Source organism: Ictidomys tridecemlineatus, chromosome 11 (assembly GCF_052094955.1).
Source record: "Ictidomys tridecemlineatus isolate mIctTri1 chromosome 11, mIctTri1.hap1, whole genome shotgun sequence".
Taxonomy (NCBI): Eukaryota; Metazoa; Chordata; class Mammalia; order Rodentia; family Sciuridae; genus Ictidomys; species Ictidomys tridecemlineatus.
The window spans coordinates 45,294,394-45,321,423 of NC_135487.1; the positions used below are offsets into that span (position 1 = coordinate 45,294,394).

Consider the following 27,030-nt stretch of genomic DNA (forward strand, 5'->3'; position numbering starts at 1 on the left):
AGAAAGTGAGGTAACTACCTAAGTTCATGTATTTGGTAAGTAGTAGAAACAAGACAGGAACCTAAGCAGGCTGCACTGTAATGGATTCTCCTGCCTCCCAAGTGGACAAGTGCGAGGAACTGCATTTGGTTCAGAGCATGTGCAAGGCATGGTGGCATGAAAACATGGTATGCTCTGAGAGGGCAAGGAGATTGGGTCAAACCAGAGCAGCTCTAATATGTGTTCGATAGATGTTCATCTTGAGTGGTCTTGGATTGTATTGAGCATGCTGGCTTGGTGAAGGAATTGATGCTGGACAGCACTTGTTCACATTTAAAGTTTCACTTGTTGGTTTGACTTTATATCCTGGTAATCAGGAATATCAGACTTCCTTTTATCTTACCCCCCACCCCCCAGATGGAAGAATAAAGTCCTGGATTCCTTCTTATCCCTGTTCCTAGTTAGCTTCCTTAAATATTCATGAGATGCTTGGTAATTTGCAGATGGACAATTCACCATTCTGTCCATATCGATCAGTCTTTTTAAATTTTCATGAGCTCTGGGCTGCTGTTAGTGCCCCTGGAGAAGAAGGCAGAGAGAGGAGGGGGAGGGCAGCACAAGAGCATTATAAGGAATGGAAGAGGGGCATCTTATCTTCTGCTTGTTTAATTGTCCTCTCCACCCTTCCTCCTCACCCCCGCCTTGGTGAGAGTCTTCTGCTTTTTGCCCTTGGGTCTCCTTTGTTCTTCTAACATATAGTTTTCTTTCCATTAAGGAAATAGTCAAGAAGAAAATATAATCCCCTGATGAAAAGCTCCTTTACAAAAGGTCTACTCTAAGTACAGCTTGGTTTAATGGTAGATGGCGGCCAACTCATCATCGGCTAGAGCCCGTCAGCCCCATAAGTGCTGGGGCATTTGTCCTTTGTGATTGCATCTTGCAACAGCAACCTGAGTACAGCTTTTGGTTCTTGGCCATTTCCCTCACATGGGTTTGTGACCAGATGCCAGAAGCCACAGGATAAGCATGCCACATCTATGGGGACATCATGGCTGGTATGAAGTAGCATGCCACAGGACATACACTCTGAGCCAGACCACCCAGATTGACATCCTCGTTCCAACAGTTGTGAGCCTGTGATCTTAGACAATACTGCATGTTTCTTACCTCAGTTAGCTTACCTATGAAATGAGACTGGTAATAGTAACCTCCATAGAGTTATTGTGAGGATTCAGTGAATGAATGCATATAAAATACCATAACAGTGTCTGGAAATGAGCAATCACTGTGTTTCCTATGGTGGTGAGTAGATTGTGGAGGAGAATAGAATGAAGTAACTCAGCCATCAACACCCCAGATCAATCCCCAGAACAAACAAACAAACAAAAGAATGAATTTCTGAGATAAAATCCTGAGTATCAGAAGTCCAAGAAGGAGATACTCTTGGAAATATTCACCTATTTCTCTCTGTTTGGGGCTCCTTCTGTATAAGATTTTGAGAAGCTCTGTCTTAGGGCAAAGGGTGGCCTAGCACATCCTGACTTGTCTTCTCTTTCTCTTGGACTCCAGCAAGTTGAGGGCAATTGTTTACTTCCAGTTCCCTAGGGTGTTCACTTTGTGGGAGGTGATTTTTCTCCCTCAGTTAAGATAATGATGATGATGATGATGATGATGATAATGGTGATGTTGTTGATACTATGATGATGACAATAAGGACAGCTTATATTCGTTGCTCATTAATTATGTTCCAGATACTATGCTGGGTCCTTTATACCCATCACTTCATTTTATCTTTACAAGTATCTTTTGAAGTAGCTTTTATTCTTTGTCTTAAAGGTGAGAAATAAAAGGGCTTTGAAAAAGTTCAGTAGCCAGCAGAGTTCTCATAAGGAGTAAGAGCCAGTGCTGGGTGCTGCTGTAGTCACCACTGCCCCTTGTCTGTCTCTCCAGCTGAATCCACTTGCATGATGCATGCCTGGGAATTGCATGGGCCAACCTGAAACTTGCTGGACTTGCTGCAGGGTAGGGCACCTGAGCTGAGGTGCAGCCATGCTAGACTACACTGCCTTGTCCTGGCTGTGTGCTCATGTATGAGATGTGTGCCCTTAAAGTTGGCAGGTCTTTATTGGGCCCATATCTAGCACACCTAAAAAGTTCTGTAGAAACACGCAAATCCTGGAGAACATGTATTAGTCCTTGATTTTAAAATCTGCCTTTTTTGGAACCACAAATCTTAATCATTCCAACAAGGCAGGGAACATTGCAAAGTTAATGTATGACTAGGATTGAATTTCCTTTAGGAAGAAGGAAAAGATAAGCTGGAAGAATCATTTAGCCATCAGACATTTGTTGAGTATCATTTTTTGATTTAATCTGCAAACATTTTTTTGAGCACCTACTATACACTTAATTCTTCTTACGTCCTAGTACCTATATGGGAAAAGTATACAAGATGTTTTCTGCTCCTACAGATTAAACAGCTTTTATTTGCATGAAAAACAAAAACAAAAATACGTATGAAGCTAGTGAGGTGCCATTTGTTCTGGGTTGGTACCTGCTACATGAGAAATGGTTGTGGGAAGAAGGGGGCAGAAGAGAGAGAAATCCACATGGGGTTGAGCAATAACATTAACTTTGTACGTTCATAGAATTATTAAAGTTTACAGAACATCTTCATATCCATTATCCATTTGACCACATTTGACCATCTTTACAAGTTAAGTATTTATTGTTGTTTCCCTTTATAGGTGAAAAGAAAAACTGAGAGCCAGATGGTTAAGTGACTCTCCCAAGGTCACTCAGATAGTATTTGACAATCCTGGACCCAGACTGGTCAAATCTATGCATTTTCTTCACCTCCAGCGCCATAGACCTTTTTTTGCCTAGACTATTTTAAGGCTGCTGATGTCCTTGTATTTCTTTTCCCTTCTGTGATCTTTTCTTGGCAACTGGAGTGACTCTTTTTCTTGAATGCTAAATTGATCATATTGTTCTTTTGCTTACAGTGCCTTGAGAGCATCACACTAATGTTGGCTAGAAGTAAAATATGGGACCTGCCTGCAGGATGCTTCCTGTCTGCCCCTGACCTGTTGTCCTGTTCATGTCCTGATGCTTCTCCAGGCTCTCTGGGCTCTAGCCACCCACTTCATCTTCAGACCTGCACACTGATCCCTTCCCCTGCCTGCACACTCACCCTGCCTTCCCCTAGCACACCTGGACTAGAGCACTGGCAGAGAGAGGCAGGGAGGGGTGACCCTGAAAGGCTCTGGGAAGGAAGGTCTCCTGGGACTTGGTGACAGTGAAGAAGGGGATTGAGGCAATGTCAGTTTCAATTTTTGCAGAACATGGGGTTGCTGATATAAATGGAAGGCTTTGACCTTGGTTTCTTTGCCTTACCATCCAGGGACAATACCACACCTAAGCTCACAGGCTGTGTAGGTATTAGCTTGGGACCGGATTTACTCGTTTCTCCAGTCACTAGAGTAGGTTTTGCACAGTTGATTGCCAGCACGACCTTCCCTGTAACAGGTACCCTGCATAAGCCCTGTGAGTCTTCCTTGCTTTTCCCACCTCACTTTGGCACATGGATTGTGCATCTCAATTGTACAATTTTGGGCTTTGCAGTGGCTCTTCCCCTGGTGGGATCACTCCTCCACAGGTTTTCACAAGGCCTTCTCCTCGATCCTTCAAGGTCTTCCTCAAATCTCATCTTCTTAGGGACCACGCTCCCTTCTCTGGCACTCATGATTCCTCTGATCAATGCTTTCTGGTATATTACTTCTATACTACATAGTTTAGATGATTTATTGGCTATTGTCTAGCCTCACTAAAATGTAATATCCAAAAAACCAAGGATTTAAAAAAAAATGTTTTTCTCTCCGTTGTTTCCCAAATACCTAGAAGAGAGCATAGCTGGACCTTAGAAGGGGCTTCATTATATTTTCTGAGGACTGACTAAGTGAGGGTTTAAGTGTGTAGGCAACAAAGAAGGATGGAGCCCAGGGAATGGGGATTGCATAACTCCATGCCTGGCCCTGAAGCTAACAAAGGCATTCAAATCCATATTTAAAGGAATACAGTACTAGCCATAAAGACATGTGTTGCAAGCTGGATTCTGTCTGAGAGGCATAGGATTTGACCCTTGCTCTAAATAGAGCTAAAAATAAAACCAGGTATGCATGTGACCTTCTGGTTCTCAGTTTGGAAGGTTTCTAAGAGACACTACCTCCCCACCCAATATGGCAGAGCTTGCTGATTCAAAACACATGCAGGATTGAACCAGTTCCCACAGAAAGAACAAAGAGATGCACAATCCTTTCCCCAAATATTTGTTTGCTGCCCCAGAGCTACGAGTTGACAGTTGTTAGACATGGACCAGGTTACCAAATGAGTTTGCAGAAATCTCCTTCTCTGGAAATTCTTTCGAAGAGCAATGTGCTTTCTCTCTAGCCAGGGAAATTCTCTTGATGCCAAGTTGTTGGGGGTGAGTTTACTAAGCTGCTTTCTTTTCCCATTAATAAGAATATAAATAAAAATCCTCAGGTCACCGGGTCAAGCTCCAGAGAACTTCTGGGTAGTGTGACCCTGACAGCTATCTTTCTGGGGTGGCTTAGATGGTTGAGGAAGGATAGGATATGGGAGTGGCCCTTAGCTATGGATAAAAATGACTGTAAGACATTTTCCATAAGTGTTTTGATTTATTAAGATATAGTACTTAAGTTTGTAAAGTTAGTGTAAAACTGGGGAAGTAACAGTGGCCACCTAGACAAATCAGGTTTAAATGAATATCACCATTATTTTTTTTAGTTCCTCGTGAATGGTCTGTAATTTAGAGGTGGAGCCACTAAGCCTTTGTGACTGAAAAGCAATGATTCAAATATAGAACTCGGTAGGTCTTCAGAGGGCATTCATAAAATAGAAGAAAACATATTCCTTGGTCCTCGGATTTGAATCCATGCAATATTCTAATGCTATTCTTGCCTATTGCTTTTACATGTGCTTACGTGATACATAGCATGCTGTGCTTTGTACATAAAAATATCCTATGGACATAATAAGACTCTGAGTAATTTTCTGTGCTGAATGTTTCCTACCAAGTCATACAGGTTGCACAGGGCTTTCAGGTTCCTTGAATCCTGTGACCCTCACCTAGGCAGTATGTCTTACCCTCCAGAAACAGTGTCAGAAAGGCCATGAGATCAGTGCAGGAGTGGTAGGGATGGGACCAGGTAGCTCTGCGAACACCACCTCTTGTGCCTGTTTCTGCTCCAGAGCTGTCAGAGATTTGGAGTTGTGTTGAGTCATCTACATTTTCTCACCCACTTCCTCTTTTGACTCACCACAAGCTTGTGCACATGGGCTTACCCACACCAGGTGTGCACTCCGTGGGCGCCGAGGCCAGCAGGGCCATGCAGCAAGCAGAAGTTAGGGCTGGCTTGGTGACTGATTGAGGTCCCACATGTTCAATGAGGATTGGAGGCAGCCAGTTTACCCTAATAAAAGCTGCTGTTTATTGTGCACTGAATGCCAGATGTTGAGCTCATCCCATCATATTCTGCTGAATTCTTCTAACATCATTGGGAGATGCAGATATAGGCAACAGCTTTCTGCGACCAAGGAAACAGGTTTGTGTGACTTCCGGAAGTCATACGACTAGTAAGTAGCAGAGCCAGGCTTTCAGGTAAAGTTAGTGAAAGACTGGGGGAGTAATAGTGGCTACCTAGCTAAATCAGGGTTAGCTACTCAGCAGGTTGTCGGGACTCAGGCAGCCTGTCCTCAGTGCTATTGGTCTTAATTGCCACCCAATGATTTCCATGCCAAGTTGGAAGGACATTCCAGCCAGCGGAAGCCATGCCTGTAAATGCTATGGAGACCTGAACAGCAAGGCAAGGAACAGCTGGAATTGTGTTCTCTACCCTGTTTTCATTCACAGAACAAAGGTGGTAGAGATAGGATTGAATCCAGAGTTTTGTGACTCATTGTCGTGAGGCCATGCTGCAATCACTGAATTTTTATGAAGTGCAGATACTAAATATGTCTTTTAGTGGGCTTTGTAATGATGAGTTATGTAAATATTGTAGCACATAGGAGATGTTCAATATAGCAAGTTAATATTTTATTTGCAATATGACTTGAAAAAAAATTCATGTTTTTGTTTTTATTGGAAATCTTCAACAATTGTGTGTATCTCTTATTTGAGGAACATACTAAATAGTAAGAAATGGAGTCCAAAATTACAAGTCTGCTTTCCCAAACAGGAGAAAAGAATCATACATTTTTGAGATGAATTTCACCAAATGGGACAGTCATTTTAGCAATGTGGGGTAGACTTTTATGGGATATAAAAGGTTATTGTCATGTGTTAAGTTAGTGGAAAATGTTAAAGATCATGTTTGTTCATGTTTTTTCAACAAGGGAAACCATAGAAACAAAATTTCAAAATGTAATTAATCAGTAAGTATTCTACAACTATAAAAATTACACAAAAAAGTGAAAACTCTCTCCTCTAACTGCACTTCTATTCTCAGAGACAAACACCATTAACAATTTTTTAAAAAAATTTATTTACATATCATGGATATATTTCCATTTCATCTTTTATAGGTTTGCTTTTTTTAACATAGTCAAGTATTAATTGAAAGAGAAAGACAATAGGTAATATAATTTCAAAAAAGTGCTTCTTGAAAAAAAATACAAAAGAATACCTTCCATGAAATGAGAATGTGGAAAAGAAAATGGATTTTCTTTTAATAATTGTAGCATTATTTAACTATTACCTAAAAACTGAAATAAATCATACTAGACTTATAGAAAACTGTTTGAAAAGCCTAATGATAAAGAAATATAAGTAAGAATTTGGTGAAAGGATAGTGAGAAAAGATGAAAGACAGTGTTATTACATGATTATAGGTTGGCTCTTTATTTTAAATATTTATTAGCTTTATAATTTACATATCATAAACCCATTTATTGTAAATATATAATTCAATTGTTTTAGTAAATTTGCATAGTTGTACAATCATGATCATAATCCATTTTTAAAATACTTTTATTCTTCCAAAAATGTTCCGTTGTGCCTTTTTATTGTCAGTTCCCAGCTCTAGTTAAAGTAACTGTTTTTCAGCTCTCTGTCATTATAGTTGTTCTCTCTAGAAATTCCATGTAAGTGGAATCATATGACATTTTATAGTATGTTGTGTCTGGTTCTTTTCACTTATCATGACATTAAGGTTCACCCATCTTGTTGCCATATCAGTAATTTATACCTTTTTCATGCTGAGTAGTATGCCATTGTATGGATATACCATATTTTATTTAACTTTTGATTAAATTATGATGAATATTTGGTTTGATCCCAATTTATTTGGGAATGTATTAACATGTTTTCTATCACTATAACAAAATACTTGAGGTTGGTAATGTATTAAGAAAAGAGGTTTATTTAGCTCACAGTTCTGGAAATTCAAGGGCATGGTGCCAGCTACTGCTTGACTCATGGGACATAGCCTCATGGGATATAGCATTGGTGGGAGCACATGTGGGAGGGAGAGAACACATGGAAAGACAGGAATCCATAGAGTGGGAATGGACCATTCTTAATCTTTTTTAACAGTCCTCTCTTGTGAGAAATAATCTGGGTCTCACATAAACTAAATTAATGTCTTCTGAGTGCAATGCCTCCAACATCTTCCCACTAGGCTCCATTTCATAAAGATCCTACTACTTCTCATATCACCACACTGGGGACCAGGCTTCTCACATATGAACCAGTGTTATAAATAAAGCTCCTATGAATATTCACAGATGAGTCTCTCTGTTCACATAAATTTCTCACTCCCCTCTCACTGGGTATATATCTTGGAGGGAAATTGCTAGGTTTTGTGCTCAGTTGTGTTTTAAAAAATTGCCAGACTTTCTTTCAAAATGACTGTATTTTACATTTGTCCCCATATTGTGTGAGAGTCCCATTTCCCCCGCAATTCCCTAACACTTGTGTTTGTCAGTTGTGTGATTATAGCTGCTTTAGTAGGTATGTAGGGATATCTTATTGTGATTTTCATTTTCTTAATTTTCATTTTCTTAATTACTAATGACATTGAACATTTGCTCATGTACTTATTGGCCAATTGTATATCTTCTTGGTGAAGTGTCCATTTTATAATTGGCTATTATATTACTAAATTATTTATGAGGGTTCTTTATATAATCTACATTGAATTGTATTATCATATGTATGATTTGCACTTATTTTCTCCCAATCTAATTTGAATATTCATTTTCCTAATCATTTCTTTTGAAGAAGAATTTTTAAAATTATGAGGTCAAATTTATCATTTTAAAAAAAATAAGTCTCAACTTTTAAAGAAATATTTGTGTAGTGCAAGATCACAGAGATTTTCTTTGGTTTTTACATTTAGGGATATGATACATTTTGAGGAGATGCTTGTGTGTGGTGTAATATAAGAGTCTCAGATTTTCTTTCTTTCTTTCTTTTTCTTTTCTTTCTTTTTTTTTTTTTGCAGATACACATTTAGTTCTATCGCTACTGTCAAGCAGCCTGTCCTTTCTCTGTTCTCTTCTACTAATCAGAAAATATATCCTTAGCAATGGTATATTTATAGTAAGTTTTGAATTCAGGTAGCATAACTTTTACAGATTTGTCTTTTCTTTTTAAAAATGAAAAAAAGAAGCAAGGTAACTTAACTCTAGACCCAGATTGGTTTTTTTTTGGGGGGGGGAATATTTTATTAAACATTTAAGAAAGAAACAGTATGAAACTTATCATGACTTTTTACGTCCTTTGCATTTCTGAATAAATGTTAAGAGATGCTTGTCAGAATTTACAAAATAAAAGAAAGTAAAACATAACCAGTTATCCTGGATTTTAGTGGAAGTTATGTAAATTCTGTGCATCTGAGGAGACTGCCATATTAACGGTGTTAATATTGTATATTTCTCTAATGTGAACTTTTTGTGTGTTTTGTGGTTTCTGGTGACTGGATGTTGAACTTCTTTTGAAATATAAATTACAAATATCTGATTATTTGTTTTGATACTAATGTGAATTGCATTGTTTCCTTTATTTCATTTTGATATCAGTTTCTAATAGGTAGAAATATAATTGATTTTATATGTTAATCTTAAATCCTGTGGTTTCACTCTACTTGTTTAATACTTCTAGTAGCTTTTTTTGGTAGATTTTTTTTTCTTAAAAATTTTTCTGCATGTGGAAACCTACCATCTGCACAGAAAGATATTTTAATGTTTTTTTCCCATTCTGTGTGCCTTTAATTTATTTTTCTTGTCTTATTTTGCTGGCTAGACTTTCCAGTATAAGCTTGAATAGAAATGGTAAAAGTGAACATTCTTGCTTTTTTTCTAATCTAGGAAAATCATTCATCTTATTAAATATGTTAACTAAGTTTTTGTAGATTCTCTATATCAGTTTGTGTATGTTATCTCTTATTTCTCATTTATTAATTGTCCTTATTTTTTTGGAGAGATCTTCTGCATCTTTTGAGATAATCATTTGGTGTTTAAACTTTATTCTTTTATTATATATATATATATATATATGTGTGTGTGTGTGTGTGTGTGTGTATGTGTATGTGTGTGTGTATATATATATATATATATATATATATATGTGTCTGTATATATGAATTTATGGCTATTAAATCACTCATGCATCCTTGGGATAACTTCACATGTTCATGGTGTTCAATGCCAACTTAATATGTTATAAAACTTGGTTTGTTAATATTTTGTTAAGCAAATTTAAACCTAGGTTGATGTTAAATACTAGTCTCTAATATTCTTTATTTTTAATGATGTCTTTATTCATCTTTGATATTAATTAGGTTAATGCTAGCCATGTAAAAGTTGGTGTAAAGTGTTTCCTCCTTTGCCATTCTAAACAAGTTTTGTATAGGTTTCGTACTGTTTCTTTCGTAAATGTTTAATAAAATCCCGCCCCCTCCACACCAAAAAACAAAACAAACAAAAACCAATCTGGGTCTGGAGTTAAGTTACCTTGCTTCTTTTTTTCTTTCTTTATTTTTGTATTTCTTCCTCTCTTCATCTCTCATTGTGAATGGTTTTAGCCTAAATTTAATTTTTCTCAATTTGTCTTGTGACTTTGAACAATTTCCCTGAATATAGTTATTTTTGATGTACTGTCCAATTTTATAATTTTATTTTGCATAGATTTGCTTCTCTCTTCATGCCATCACACCAAAAGTCACTTGTAAATTTTTCACATTATTCCATCTTAGAGATGTGCTATAGTTTATTATCCAGAGACAATTTCTTGTTTTTAAATATATTCTTATTAATAATTTATTAAGATAGTTTCCTAGAAATGGAACTGTTGGGTCAAATTATATATATATATATATTTAACTTTAATATATACTGTCAAATTATTTTCCCAAATTGATACTCAATAATTACAGTTAGAATAATGTTCAAGAAGACCCAATTTCCTGTTTCTTGTCATTATCATATACTGTTAATCTTTCATACTTTTACCAATATAAAAACAAAAATTTCTATATTTTTATTTGCTTACCTAATTGTAGGGCAGTTGGAAATATTTGCACATATTCTATTTATTTTTTATTAAGCAATATTCTTGCTTGTTGCTTAATTTCTAATAGGTTGGTTACCTTTTTCTGATTATAGGATTTTTTGGTATTTTAGTGATATTGAACTCCTATTTGGTTTATATTGTAGATGATTTCTTATTTAGTCATTCATTTCCTTCTTGTTATAATTTGTATTAAAGCTTTTAAAAGTCCAGTGATGTGATTTATGTTTTTGTTTGCTTTTAAAACAGAAAGTTGTACAAGGGATCGATTTAAACCAAATTCGAGGACTTGGGTTCGATGCCACATGCTCTCTGGTTGTCTTGGATAAACAGTTTCGTCCTTTGCCAGTAAACCATGAAGGTAGGACCACTCCTCTCCCTCTCCCTGGTGGGTGAGACTGACTGGGGTGGCCTTGGCTCTTTGGTGCCACATCAGCCACAGGTCTTGTGCCACTGATAGTGAAGTGTCAAGGTGGACTGTGGAGGTCAAAGTCAGAAGCGTGAAGAGCCTTCAGTATGACTGAGATCGTACTGGAGGTGGGTCAGGGAGGGACTTGGCTCCATAAAGCCCCAGGGCCACAGTGGGAGCTAATGAAGGATGTGGGGTCCTTCTGGGGTGAGCAGCCTTGAAGCAGACGTGGTTTGGTTTTGTGGCAGGGAGTGCTGGTGTGGGCAGTGCTTGTGAAGTTCCTATAGAACTCTCATTTGAGTGGGTGTACCACATAGAGTTAAAAGAACTAGAGTAGGGCAGACAGGATGGGTATCCCATGGAAACTGGAAACAGATGGCCTCTCTCATTTCACTAATCACACCAAAAACATTCACATCTAATGATGGTGTTCTAATTGGTGCTTGTGATTCCAGTAATGAGCAGTTTCAAATGTAAGGTGCCACTTGGGGCCAACATGAGAGATTTTCCCCGGGGAATTTTAGCCAGTAGTGCTAGCACTAGGGTTGAACACCCAAGAGTCTACACTAGTCAGAATAAAGTGGGTCAAGTTTGAGAAGAACAGCACGTGTGTGATAAACGCCTATTGATATTTAATAATGATTCAGTAAGAGGAAGACCTTAAGGAATGGTGGAGAGTGTGCTGTTCTGGACCTCATGTGTTCTTGCTGAGGGCCATTACCAAGTAGGAATGACGCATCGAAATTTCCTTGCCAAGCGTACCCCATGCTGCTTAGAGGACATTTATGGGACATTGCATGCATGCTTTAATGAGGTGACCTTGCTCAAGGACCTAGGCAGATCCGGGTTTAGAGCTGATCAGGTTTGAGGAAGTAACCGGCTCCTTGAGTTTAAGGCGTTGCCAGTTTAAGATAATGGGTTTTAGGGAAGTTGGAAGTTGAAGATTATTGCTGGGATTAGGGTGTTCCTGCTGCTTGTTCCCGTTGAGTTCTCGTGAGATTAAAATGGGATTTGGAGAGAGCCTCGTGGAGTAGGTGGCTGGTGCGGGAGACGGCAGAACGCGTTTGCCCCTGGACCTGTGTGGAGGTGGTGTGAGAGCTGGAATAAAGAATTGCTGTTTGAACCTACAAAGCTGTGAGTGCCTCGTGATTCTGGTGCCAAGCCGAGACATTGGCCTTGGCATTTTGGTGTCCCGTACGCGGAACGTCTGAAATTTGGAGGTGAGTAAAATCGCTCCCCCCTGAGGGAAGGCGAGAGAATGGGTGACCATTTCAAAAAACAATGTGTTCTTGTTTTGATTTATTTCGTTTTTGTTTCAAGCTGCCTATCCCTAGAAATTTCTCAGGCAAACTGGGAAAAATGGTTGGCTCAAGGTTTGAAGTTTGTTAGCCCCGAGAAAGAGAAAATTGATACAGTGAATTTTTATTCAGTTTTTGTTTCATTCAGTTGTGGTTTTGTTTTGTGTTATCTTATTGGGTTGCGTTATCTTTATAGAAGATTAGAAATTATTAAAAAAGAAGCCGAAAAAGTGTTAAGTAAATTGTTAGAGATTCAGACCATGGAGGAAGACATTTTAGGTCAAGCAAAAGAGAAGGTCTCTCGAGCTAGTCAGAGAAAGGGAGAAAATTTAAAGGAAAAGGGGTTATTAGAAAAAAGGCCACAACAAGAGGCTGTCACTAACTCCGTTTTACCAGAGGGTGTAATTCAACCAACAGCCCCACCGATGGAGACAGCTGAGTGGCCCTCAAACCCCGTAGTTGATAGATGGGATCCTGAGACAGGACCTCAAAGATTAGCATGCCCTGTATTTGAACAGGCAGGAGGGCGGCGAATTCACCGTATTTTAGAATTTAACACAGTGAAGCAGTTAAAGGAGGCTGTAACAACCTATGGTCCTCAAGCCCCCTTCACGGTAAGCATGGTGGAGTCCATTACTAACTTGGACATGACGCCAGCAGATTGGGCTAGCATGTGTAAATCTGTGCTAAATGGAGGACAATATTTGTTATGGAAGGTTGCCAATGAGGAATTTTGCATGGAGACAGCTAGGCGAAATGCAGCAGCCGGTTACCCTCAAAGAAGTCTTGAAATGTTATTAGGAAAGGGACCTTATGAGGGTCAGCGGCAACAAATGGAATATGATCCTGCTGTATATGTACAGATTGCTGCAGACGCAGTTAGGGCATGGAAGACTTTACAAGGACATGGAGATTTACAAGGTCAGCTATCTAAGGTAATACAGAGACCTAATGAACCTTACGCTGACTTTGTAGATAGGCTTATTCAAACGGCTGCCAAAATTTTTGGTGACACAGAACAAGCAATGCCATTAATAAAACAACTGGCTTATGACCAAGCAAATCGTTGCTGCAGAGAGGTTATTAGACCATGGAGACATGAAGATTTAAACACATATATTAAATTATGTAGAGATGTTAATGAACAAGGGCAAGTCTTGGCAGCTGCAGTACAACAGGCTTTAGATGCCAGGCTAGAAACATGCTATAATTGTGAACAAACAGGACATTTTAAAAGGAGTTGCCCCATAAGAGGAGGGTTTAACAAAACTAGAAATCAAAGGAATAGAATACCGGGTATTTGCCCACGATGCCGTAGAGGGAGACATTGGGCTAATGAATGCCGTTCTCAAACCACCATAGAAGGTACTCCCTTATCAAAAAACGGACAAGGATCAGGTATTTACCCACGATATCGTGGAGAAAGGCACCAGGCTTCATTGCCAAAAAACGGACCGGGGGGCCCAATGCTCCGGGGCCCACAACCACAAATATACGGGGAAGTGGAGGAACCCAGAAACCCCATCAGGGTGGTGCCCAGGACACATTGTCCATTAAATCCCTCATCAGACAAACCCGAGGGAGCGCAGGGTTGGATATCTGCGCCTCTGCCAGAGCAGTATTAACTCCAGAGATGGGAGTTCAAATCATTCCCACAGGAGTAAAAGGACCTCTTCCCCAAGGAACAGTAGGCTTATTGTTGGGACGTAGTTCATCTACATTAAAAGGACTTATGATAAGTCCTGGGGTAATTGATCCCGATTATGTAGGTGAAATAAAAATTATAGCTAGTTCTCCAGGAGGTATATCAGTAATTTCACCTGGAGATAGAATAGCACAGTTGTTAATACTACCCAGCCTACATAATAAGTTCTCTAGTCTTAATGTAGAAAGAGGTTCCAAGGGATTAGGCTCCACAGGTGTAGATTGGGCTATGTTGTCTTTAAATTTAGATTCTCGCCCAATGTTAAAACTAAATATTCAGGGTCGTGACTTTAATGGACTGCTGGACACAGGTGCTGACCTTAGCATCATATCTCTTCAAGAATGGCCAAAACATTGGCCATTACAACAAGCCACTCAAACGCTTCGAGGCCTAGGAGTGGCGACTAATCCCCATAGAAGTGCTATGGTATTAGATTGGAAGGATCCTGAAGGATGTGAAGGAACTATACAGCCATATGTTTTGGATCACCTTCCTATTAATTTATGGGGACGAGATGTCCTAGATCAACTAGGTTTGATGTTAACAAATAACATCAATCCTAATGTGCCCACTACTAGGGCTAGACAAGGTATCAGGAAAGAAAAAAGATTAGGAAAACAAGAACAAGGTATAGCAGCGCCAATTCAAATAGATCAAGGAACAGACAGACATGGGTTGGATTTTCAGAAAGGGCCACTGAGACAATCAAAATTACTTGGAAATCAGAAAGACCAGTGTGGGTTCCTCAGTGGCCCCTGACTAAAGAAAAGATACAAGTAGCCCATGATCTGGTCAAACAACAATTAGCGGAAGGACATTTACAACCTTCCGTATCTCCCCATAATACTCCCATTTTTGTTATCAAAAAGAAATCGGGTAAATGGAGATTATTACAAGATTTAAGAGCAATTAATAATGAAATGGTCATTATGGGACCTGCTCAATCAGGGATTCCTCAATTGTCTGCTTTACCAAAAACGTGGCATGTTTTAGCTATAGACATTAAAGATTGCTTTTTTTCGATTCCAATTCATCCCGAGGATAGTCCACGTTTTGCATTTACTATCCCTGCATTAAATCATGAAGGTCCTGATGAGAGATATGAATGGAAAGTACTCCCTCAAGGAATGGCTAACAGTCCAACTATGTGTCAAATATATGTTAATAAAGCAATCCAGCCACTTAGAAATCAAAATCCTGAACTAAAAATATTTCACTATATGGATGATGTATTATTGGCACATAAAGATAAAAACACATTGCTGGAATGTTATGCCACACTTACAAACTTGTTAAAAAATTATAATCTAGAGATAGGAATAGACAAAGTACAATTAAATTTTCCAATTAATTATTTAGGAGTTCTATTATCCTCAACCATGGTCCGTCCACCTAAAATTCAAATACGAGTAGATCAACTCAAATCACTTAATGACTTTCAAAAGTTGTTGGGAGATATAAATTGGATAAGGCCTTATCTAGGCATACCAACAGGAGAGTTGGGACCTTTATTTGATATTCTAAAAGGTCCATCAGATCCAAATTCACCCCGAATGTTAACTCCTAAAGCTAGAAAGGCATTAAAAATTATTGAGACATATATGGAAAATATGCATTTAGATAGAATTGATATAAGTTTGCCTTTATTATTTATTGTACTACCAACAAGAAATATTCCTACAGGAGTATTTTGGCAGGAAGGTCCATTATTGTGGATACATTTATCTTATTCTCCTAACACTATTCTTACTAGGTATCCTGAGGCTGTAGGACAATTAATACTCAAAGGTATAAGAGCAGCAAAGACAGTGTTTGGAATTTCTCCCAATAAAATTATTACTCCATATACTATGGAGCAAATTGATGAGTTAGCTAATGAATTAAATACTTGGGCAATAATCATGTGTAAATCGAATGTTTCATTTGATAATCATTTACCATCTAATCCTTTGTTGTCTTTTTGGTCTAAGCATCCTGTAGTTTTTCCTAAAATGACAAGAAAAACACCTATCATGAATGCTCCAAATATATTCACTGATGGGTCTAATAATGGTACAGCTGCAGTAGTTACCCCTGATCAAACTTTTACATTTTTAGTTCCCAAACAGTCAGCTCAAAAGGTAGAGCTTAATGCAGTTCTACAAGCTTTTGTGATGTTCAAAGATTCTGTATTTAATTTATTCTCTGATAGCCAGTATGTAGTTAATGCTATAACATCCCTTGAAGATGCTGGTAGGATTTCCCCTTCCTCTACTGTTTTCTCTTTGTTTTCCACTATACAAAGTCTAATCTGGGATAGAAAAGATCCATTCTTTATAGGACATATCAGGGCACATACAGGATTGCCTGGAGCCCTTAGTTTGGGTAATGATTTAGCAGATAAAACTACACATGATATACATATTTTTTCTACTGTAGAAGAAGCTACAAATTTTCATAAAAGGTTTCATGTTAATGCTAATACTTTACAAAAGCGTTTTAAAATAACTAAGGAACAAGCCAGGCATATAATAAAACAATGTCAGAATTGTGTGACCTTTTTACCACAAGTTAATCTTGGAGTCAATCCTAGAGGACTGATACCTAACCATATTTGGCAGATGGACGTCACACACTTGCCAGAATTTGGAAAATTAAAATATTTACATGTTACAGTTGATACTTCTTCCGGATTTTTGATGGGCTCCCTTCATGCCGGAGAAAAAACTAAAGATGTTATAGCTCATTGCTTACAAAATTTTGCCACTGTGGGTGTTCCTAAACAGTTAAAAACTGATAACGGTCCTGGTTATACGTCTAAATCTTTTAAACAATTTTGCTCATCATTTGGTATTACTCATATAACAGGAATCCCATACAATCCACAGGGACAAGGCATAGTTGAAAGAGCTCATCAAACTATTAAAACGTACCTATTAAAGCAAAAAGAGGGAATTGGAAAGGGGTATATATCCCCCAAAGATAAACTTAAAATAACTCTTTTTACTCTAAACTTTCTAAATTTGGATTCATCAGGACTTAATGCTGCGGAAAGACATATGTATCCGAAAAATGTACATAAGCCTAAGGTACTTTGGAAAGATATTCTAACAGGACAATGGAAAGGTCCCGATCCAGTTATTGTCTGGAGTCGGGGTTCCGTTTGTGTGTTCCCACAGGGAGAACAGCAGCCGATTTGGATTCCAGAGAGGTTAACCAAAACAATTTCTACAGAAAAAGAAGATGATTTGACTGAAATCCATAACAGCTGAAATCCAGAGCTCCAGCTTGGCTATTCTTACACTTGCGACAGTGATTAACCACGGTGCTTTTTTTTTTCAATATCTATTTTATTATTGCATTTTTCCCACATCATAAAGTTCTATTTTATTTTTGAGCTCATACAAACCTAGGTTAATGTTTTTCTGATCAGTTTTGTTTTTTGACTGTTTTTAATTTTTTGACTGTGGAGTTTTTAAACATTGCAATGGAGATTTTACCTAGGTAAAGCTACAAGGCCGTTATTATTGTCTTATATGTTGTATGTTATGTGTGCCCTGTTTTGTGTTGCATGTCAGTATGTGTGTATGTCCATATTTTTATATGAGGAGCGCTCATGAAAAAATGGATCCGAATTTTTTTTTTTTATTCACGTGATTTAAGTGGTTTAATCTAATTAGGTAAACAGCTGTTAATGATTGTTTTCAAAGGTGGTTAATAGATCTGTTTGCTTACTATTGTTTTTAAAGGTGATTAACAGATCTGTTTGTTTACTTTCACTTTTCCTTTTCATTATATTTAATAATTCTGTTCAGGATAATGTCTCTTTAACATCATTACCAGAATTCCCATCTCCATCCCAGTGCCGGTGAAGACTAAGAAAACCAAACTACAGCTTCTATGATAGCTACCACAGTAAACTGTATAAACTGATGCATCAATGAATATACCTCAACAAGTAATGCTAAATCAAGGATTTGATTTACTTTGGGAGGAAATGGACATATTGATAGACTCTTCCACTTTGAACTGCCTGCAGAACTTGCCTGGACTATTTATCAGTTGCATGCATTGTGATCTATCGTCTGGTGCAGCGAATGGTGGTAATGCTGGCATATTTTTGCTGATGGTGTCGCCAGTGATGCAATTTCCTTGCCAGCGCACCCCATGTTAATTGTGGTAATGCTGACATCTTTGCTGATGGTGTCACCAGTGATGCAATTTTTCCAAAGGAGCCGTCAATTGGCTTGGTGTCGTGGCATTTCTGTATCTTCCTCCCTTCTACTAGTGATGGTCTAAAATTTGGGGGCCAACAGAGGTGAGGCAAGAACCTCACCCCCCCACTAGCACCAAGGTTAAATTTGGGGGCCAACAGAGGTGAGGCAAGAACCTCACCCCCCCACTGGTGTTTAGGCCTATCCACAAGCATGGCTGAATGCTGGACCGGTAGTCAGCGACGGGTTGATCTGATTGCAGTGGATTCAACCTAAGACAGGGGACTGACGCCTAGAGGTCAGTTCATCCGATGACGGGTAAGAACCATATGTTGAATTGGACAACCTACCAGGCACGGTCCTAAGCCACATTGCTTGTTGTTTAATTAATCAGAAGGGGGGAGATGCTGAGGGCCATTACCAAGTAGGAATGACGCATCGAAATTTCCTTGCCAAGCGTACCCCATGCTGCTTAGAGGACATTTATGGGACATTGCATGCATGCTTTAATGAGGTGACCTTGCTCAAGGACCTAGGCAGATCCGGGTTTAGAGCTGATCAGGTTTGAGGAAGTAACCGGCTCCTTGAGTTTAAGGCGTTGCCAGTTTAAGATAATGGGTTTTAGGGAAGTTGGAAGTTGAAGATTATTGCTGGGATTAGGGTGTTCCTGCTGCTTGTTCCCGTTGAGTTCTCGTGAGATTAAAATGGGATTTGGAGAGAGCCTCGTGGAGTAGGTGGCTGGTGCGGGAGACGGCAGAACGCGTTTGCCCCTGGACCTGTGTGGAGGTGGTGTGAGAGCTGGAATAAAGAATTGCTGTTTGAACCTACAAAGCTGTGAGTGCCTCGTGATTCTGGTGCCAAGCCGAGACATTGGCCTTGGCATGTTCTGACTGGGCATTGCCCACCTGTGGTTGCCAACACAGCCATGATTTGGATAAGATTCTGTAGATGATAGTTGTGGACACTGTCATACCACCTTTCATACTGGTGGCTATGGGATAGTAGGGCACACTGGGACACACTGAATTGGCGTCACACAGTGACTAGGGCTTCACTCTTCGGCTGATTCCTTGGGTGAATCACTTTACCTTTGAATATCTGTGAGAGAACTGGAATAATGAAACAGTAGCTTTACTGAGAGAAGCTAGGGCCCGACCCCTGAAAGCTCAGGTCAAGGGAATGTGTTCCACTCACTTGTGTGGAGCAGTGATAATTATAAATGGCCTGGGCTGAAAGCATCTGTAAATGGACGAGAGCCTAGAGCAAGGTTGTAACTTCTATCTTTTATATGCATACCCTGCCAAACCCCCCCTTTTCTTGATATGTTTACTAGCACCTACTATGTGCTCTGCTAAATCCTATTTTATTGAGTGCTGGGCCTCAAACATGAATCCAAATTATCCTTGTCTTCAGTGGCCATTCAAGTTGGCTTTCTTCTGGCCAGGAAGGTGGGCAGCTGCTGTTGGGGCCACTCCAGAGAACAGAGACCTGAGGTGAGCCAGCAGACCCCAGCCCAGCAGAGCAGACACTCTACTTATTCGACTCTTGGGGAAGCTACTGGCATTTCCTATATTGGCACAGTGAAAGTCAATGATTGTCAGTTAAGGATACCCTAGGAGGAAGTCTCATCTTGGGTGGGACTTTAAATGTTGGAGTCTGTATTGTCTGATTGACTAAAATATGTTTTGTTTTGCTTTTAAACTGACTGTGCATTAGTACCAACTGGAGGTCATTTTTATAATTGCCATTTATTAGACTTACCCCAGAATTCGTGTTCAGTTGTCCTTGGGTGGGGCCAGGGCATCACCATTTTGTTTTTTTAACACCTTGGGAATTATGGTGTTTGGAGAATCACCAGGTACAGATGAGTGGACAGTTAAAACAACAGGAACAGACATCTGAAGTAGGAGAAGAGAGTTCCTTATTAACACAGTCGAACACACCGCTGGATGCCATCTTCCAGGGTGGAATTGTCTGTCACCTGTTAGCAGGTCCTCTATTAAAGAGGGAACTAAGTTGAATCCCTAATTATAAGTGTTGAAATAACTTTATTCCACCTGAAAGGTTGAAATGTACCCATTCATCAGCTGTACCCAGCTGCAGGTGCCCACACCAGTTTCTTGCCTTTCAACAGATTCTATTAAGTCAGATCCTATCTGAGGTGATTATCCTATGCTCAAAAATGAAATTAGAATATTAAAGTGGTTTAAAGATTCTTTAAAGACTACTTCTGTCTACTAAGCAAGGATCCACTCTGGGTTGGTTGAAGAAAATGGAATGGGGTCATGGAGATGACAGATAACCCGAATCACTGTGAACACCTAATCCACAAGATTGGTAGAATGCTGTCATCTTCAAATGTTAACCAAAAAATTAAAAACAAAATAAATTAAGCAGCATAGTTGAGAACACTATACATGACTATGTGATGAAATAGTCTTGTTGTTAGTTTCTCCTTGGTTCTTCTTGCTTTGAAGGTCAGAACAGCCTCTGGGTTGGATTCACTGCAGTTGCTGCTGCTTCCTGCTCTGCAGCCTTTAGGCTCAGAGCCTAACTTTGGTTGTATCACCCCAGTAGGGAGCCCTTTGGAGCAGGGGATCCCAGGGTGATAACTGGGGCTGGGGAAGGAGCAAGTGCCCATGCATCTCTGTGCAACAGAAATTTCATATTTGGATGTTTTTGCTGGTTCATAATAACTTTTTTTTGTCCTCGAGTGTGACAGGAGCATATCCTGTGAGTTGTTCAAAGTTTTAATTAAGTGAATACACAGATGAGTAATTTGCCCTTGGGTAAGCTGTGCAGCTCAAATTCTGCTCTACCAATTCTGCCTCAGATTCTCCTAAAATACGATGTGTCTGGCCTGTGCAGTTTCACATGCTGTCTCTCTTGTCTTGTGCCTCTTTCCTCATGTCCCTTTCACCTGATTCCCACTGGCTGGTCATTTTAGAATTAAATAAAAGCTCTCCTGCCTCCTGAGATCTCTCTGTGCAGCTTCAGAATTAGTCTTGTCTGAGCTGCACCTGTTTCGAAGCCTAGCACTTCTGTTCCGGCAGTCCATGCACTATATAGACCCTTCCCTCTCAAACACAAGCTCCTGTGGGCAGAGACTGAGGCACATTTTTGGGATCCCCATATCCAGTATTGCACCTGGCATGTAGTAAATGCTCAATAAAAGACTAAACAAAACTTTGGTTGAATCATTTACTTGTGATTTTTTTTTTCTATGAGAACTGAAAAAGGATTAACTTCTCAGCTGTTGTCGAAAATGAAAATAACTATAATAAACACAGGAAAGTTATTCTGTATAGTTCTCATTGTGTTGTTCTCACTACAGAAGCTGCTGATTGAGAAGCTAATTGGCTTCTCTTTCCTCTTGTTGGAAGTTTAGGAACATGTATTTCTGTTTTGAGGCAGTTGTGGATACATCCTCTACAATGTTTAAGAAACAGTACTGATTTTGCCACCCACACATGTGTGTACATATGTGAGCACATACCCACATTTGGATTGCCTGATGGTTCCTATAGGACCTGAATGTCACTGTTTTTTATAAGCTGTACAGATAATTCTCATGTGGGCCTAGGGCTGAGAAACAGAGCCTCCAGCAATTCTCTTATAAAGTAGAAGCATTCTGCTGTTAACAAAAAGGATTTTTGACACACCTGTGCTTTATCTTATTTTCAGAGTATTGTGAAGCTGTTTTGGGACCTAAAGCCTTTCCAATCAGGCAAATCAGTGACTGAGACTTTGCAATTTATTTCTTATTTAGATATTTTCTTAGGTTGGCTTTTTAAAATTTTAGTTTTAAAAAGATTTTTCAAAGATAAACAGGCTTTTGTGTACCTTTTATGGACTTAAGATAAAAATAAAATTTTTCCTTATTTGAATTAGGTCTCTTTTTAAAAGAAAGGACTATTTATAACCATACTGCTCACAAATTGCTTTTTTGCTTTTTCTTTGTACACACACACACACACACACACACACACACACACACCAGTAGTAATCTGTGCTGTTTTAAATTGGCTCACCTGTATCATGCCATGTGAATTATGTTTAATTCCAGTTTATTCATTTTACCAGAACTCTGCACAGATCTGGGTGCAGGGCACATGTGTATTTCCCAGCTGCATGTCACTGGGCACATGTTCAACTCCTGCATCTCAGTTTGTTGTTGAAAAACAGGAAAAATAGTATTCATAGTGGAGGGGTTGCTTTAAGGATTTGGTGAGTAGAGGTGTGCAGAATGTTTAACACAGGGCTTGGAAGACAGCAAACACAGATGATAAACATTTGCTATTAGCCGTATATGTGGTTGCTGAAGTTCTTTTGCCACCAAGTAAAATAATGTGTGATGGCCCCTGATTAGTAGCTGATGGCCCTGTTGTGTTGTCTTTCCCCTAATCACCTCTCAGGTACGTTGTTGCCATTTTCTGTAGGATTTGTGGCTGTGGAAGGAATACAGCTTGCTCATCAGGACATGGTGAATTTAAAGGCTAGGGAAGGGAGACTGTCAATTCCATGGGGACAGCATGGGGGAGATTAGATGTGAGGGGTAATCCTCTTTTCCAGTGGGTTTGATTTCTGTTCCTTACTATACTCCTGCATGTCTACCAAGGGACAGGGACTTGCAATGTCCCTCATGTGCATTATCATTTATTTAGTGAATGAAGGCTCTTAGTTATTCCTTATATGCTATTCAGCATTGTTATTCCCATTGCACAGATAAGGGCACTGAGGCCAAGAGAAGCTTAATAACCTTCTTGCATTCACAATTAGGTCAGCCTGATCCCAAACTCCTGTCCTTCCCCCTCTACCAAACTGACCATTTGAATGGGAGTAAACAAAACACCTAAATGGGCCAGTTTTAATAAACTGACTATAAAAAGTGAAAGTGGAAGCAGATAAATTCCATGCTTCAGCTGTGAGATGGATTACACCATCAAAATAATTCCTCATATTTAAAGGAGGCAAATCTGAAGATGGAATATGTCAGTCTTGTTTCATAGGCTCTTCTCAGTGTGCATTCAGAAGTGCTGTTCTAGAACACAGGAATGAGAAAGGAAGAGAAAAAGTTGAGGGAATGAACGATTAAAATAATTAATTGGTAGCTTTCATCTGGTTTTAGTGTGGAAGGTTGGCCCTGGAGCTGTGGTCAGGGAGCAGGTGGCTGAAGGGGCATATGGTTTGTGGGTCTGGGCATCATAAGCCTTGCAAGTGTCCTTCCACTTTTATTCTTGACCTACTAGATTGCAGAAGTTATGCAGCATATTGCCCCAGAATCCATAATTGCCCCTTTAAGGAAGGAAAACAATGCACATCTATATTCACTGCTCTCTGCCTTTGTCTCTGTCTCTGTCTCTCACTTCTGTTAGGGGATTCCCATCGAAATGTCATCATGTGGCTGGACCACCGAGCAGTCAGTCAGGTGCACAGGATCAATGAGACGAAGCACAGTGTCCTCCAGTATGTTGGGGGTGTGATGTCTGTGGAAATGCAGGCCCCAAAGCTTCTCTGGCTAAAAGAGGTGAGTGCATAGGGATGAGGGGAGAGTTCCACTCATCGTGGGTCTGTATTACCAGACACCTTGCTATAAAGTCTTCAGTGTTGGATTTTTCTTAGCAACCCTCCGAGGAAGGTTGATCCTTTTGTATTGATTAAGTTAAAGTTAAGTCACTGTGTTTTTTTTTTTCATTTTTAATTGGTGTATTATAGTGGTACATATTGGTGGGATTTGTTGTTACATATCTTTACATACACACAATGTAACAGTATAATTTGGCCAATATCACTCCCCAGCACTTTTCCCTCACTCTTCACCTTCCAGTCCTTGGTCCATTACTTTACTGATCTCCCTTTGATCTTCATGAGACACCACCCCTCCTTTATTTTCCTTTTTCTTTTCTAGCTTCCACATATTCAAGAAAACATATGATCCTTGACCTTCAGAGTTTGACTTATTTCGCTTAACATAATGGTCTCTAGTTCTGTTCATTTCCCTGCAAATGATATAATTTCTTTTTTTCTTTTGGGTGTATGTACCACATTTTCCATATCCATTCAGCCATTGATGGATACATAGGCTTGTTCCAGTTTGGCTGTTGTGACTTGTGCTGCTATAAAGATGGATATGCATGTATCAATGTAGTATGATGACCTTAATTCTTCAGTATAAATACCAAGGAGTGGTATGGCTGGGTCGTGTAGTGGTTCCATTCCTATTCTTTTGAAGAACCTCCAAACTGATTTCCATAGTGTTTGTACTAATTTGCAATCTCACCAACAGTGTAAAAGTGTTCCCTTTCCCCCACATCCTGTCCAGCATTTATTATTACTTGTATTTATTGTATGGCTGCCATTCTGACTGGTCTGAGATGAAATATAATTTTAAGTCAGTCTGTTTCTGTGTGCTTAGTTCATGTCAGGCACTGTGATAGGTATTTTGCATGTTACCTCTTCAAATCCTAACAACCACCCAGTGAAGTAGGTTTAATTTATTTATTTATGATAGGGGCTCTGTTTTGTAGACAAGGAAACTAAAGCTCATAAGAGATAAACCACTTCACCCAAAGTGACACAATGAGTATGTGGCAGAGCTAAGATTTGAACCTAAGATTGGCTGACTCCAAAATCAATTTTTTAAAGACCCAGTACTCTGTCAAAGTTCAGAGAGGTTAATTACTATTCCCATTAGAAAGTGGCAGAGCTGGGATATAAGTCCAGATACTCTGGCCAGACTCCTCCCCCCTTTTTTTTAAATACACTTTTAGCCCCAAATTATTCATCTTTGGCCTTGTTGACATTTGAGGATATCTCTTTCTCACCTCATCTGCCCTTGGGTTTCCACATCCGTGAGTGATCTGGTGATCCTGGTCAAAGTGCTTGCAGGTGTTCCCATTTCCAGATGTGAGGACTCCTTTATGAAGTGTGTAGAGTGGTGATGTCAGCTTAATGGTTCCCATTAGAGATGGATGTGTGCAAAAGTTCAAGTCCTTTGGAACCTTGGGGACTTGAAAACCCCTAGGTGGTCTGGTGAACAGAGAATCCATCTAGTGAGCAAGACATGGGGTGATTCATTCGCTGGCTCTGGGGTTGCAGGTAGGCTGACTCATCAGTTATTCAGATTGTGTGTGGAGGTGGGGGAACTTAAGGGTGCTTGCAAAGGTGCCCCTGGGTTGTCACTGGGAAAGAAGAGGGGGAAGGAAGAAGAGATTTATTCATCGAAGCAGGCTTGGCTTGTTATCTCTATTATAAGTTTTAATCTGCAGAAAGGCTATGACAGCATGCTAAGAGTTTGAAAAAGGTTTCTTGGGGGTCAAGGGTTTCAGGAATCGAATTCTGACTCTATTGTCTGCATTGTGTGCCGTGGGCAAGCACTTCTTAGCCCAGGCCTCCCTTTTTCCATCTATAAAATGAGAAAGTTGAATTAGATCAGTTTAAAAATCTGATCCAAATATATGCGGAAACATAAGTTGGCATACAGAACTGCTCTGTCCCATGTGTTTTATAGGCCCTGCTGGTTTAATGCTAAGAACCTTTGCCTAGTAAGCAGCATGGGGAACTGAGACTGAGACTGAGGATATGTGGTTTCCCAGATACCTGGTAGATCCGGAATTTAAGTCCATGTCTCCAGGGCTCCATTCCTAGCTCATTCCATCATGTCATGCACTACTGAAATCCCTCTGTGAAGCATGACACTTGGGATAGGACCAGGAATGAGGACAGTGGTCTTCTTTGATGTGACCTAAACTTACTTACTGCAAGAAGAGAAATGGGTTGGATGCATTGCCCCCTTTTTGGCAAGACAAGAAGAAGAGCTGTACTGAATTAAGTGAGGGGGGATTGGGCAGATGGTCATGGATTCATATCAGAGCCATACTGAACCCCTGTTGTGTTCTTGGCAGCTCCAGCCATGTTTCAGGATCTGTAAGAACCAGGATGCTTGCCGCTTTGCATTTGAGATCCATCTACACTAAAGCCCATAGAAAATAATTAATTCTAGATTAGGGGGCAGTATTTGTGAACTCCTATGAGCATCTTCTATTAATTAATTTATTTTAAGAAATCAATTCCCTTTCAGAATTTTCTGAGAAAGGCTCCAAATATTGCCTTTCTACTTATTCGCCTACTTGAAGATAAGCCTCAAATCCATTATATATTTTTTTAATTGTTTTTGCTTTTGGTAAGCACGCACAGTAATTCCTGCAGAGAATCCCTTTGGTGTTAGCATGATTGCACATTCATAATTAAAGATATTTTAAAAATCAGTTTTAGTAACTTCTCAAAACCTGTCAGGATGGCTTATAGGATGTGCTTCCCAAACTTTAATGTGTAAATGAGTCACCTGGAGATCTTGTTAAACTGCACATTCTGATTCAGTGGCCCTAGGGCAGGGACTGAGCATTTGAGAATTTTCATATCTAGCAAATTGCCAAGTGATGCTGATGTTGCTGGCCTGAGGACTTTTAAAACAACTTCTAGTTCTAAAGGTTCTGCCCTTGTACCCAGGAGAAAAGCATCCACTTGTGCAGAATCAGGAAAGGGCACCTTCTTTTTGATGCAGGGATGGGAGCCAGGAAAGTTAGATAGCTATAGTGGAGCAGTTCAAGTACAAATTCAAGATCAGAACATGAGATTCTGCATTCTAAGTTAATTGAGCTGTTATTTATTTACTCTTTATTCAAGTCTTAATTTCCTAATCAGAATTTCTAAATCCTGAATTCATTCTATGAACTAGCAAATGTGCTAGACAATAGGGCCATGGGGACAAAAAGGACTCAGCCTTATCCTAGAGGTCCAGAGTCCACTGTGTGCAGTGGCAGGGGCATGAATAATGGAGGGGAGGGGAACACCCACCA

The 27,030-nt window shown here is 39.5% G+C and overlaps 1 protein-coding gene across 13 annotated transcripts in view; it reads left to right on the top strand.

Annotated features, from left to right (window-relative positions):
- Nucleotides 1-27,030, top strand: part of Fggy (FGGY carbohydrate kinase domain containing) — a 400,280-nt gene that overhangs the window by 20,067 nt on the left and 353,183 nt on the right. For 11 of the 13 annotated variants that reach the window (XR_013427818.1, XR_013427819.1, XM_078026357.1 and 8 more), the window contains 2 exons: nt 10,817-10,928; nt 23,548-23,699. The exons of the other annotated variants lie outside the window; for them this stretch is intronic. Coding sequence is in view for 9 of the 11 variants with exons in the window: in XM_078026357.1 (XP_077882483.1) it covers nt 10,817-10,928; nt 23,548-23,699 (264 nt within the window). In the remaining 2 variants the exon portion in view is untranslated. The remainder of the gene's footprint in view (nt 1-10,816; nt 10,929-23,547; nt 23,700-27,030) is intronic. 13 annotated transcript variants of the gene reach the window in all.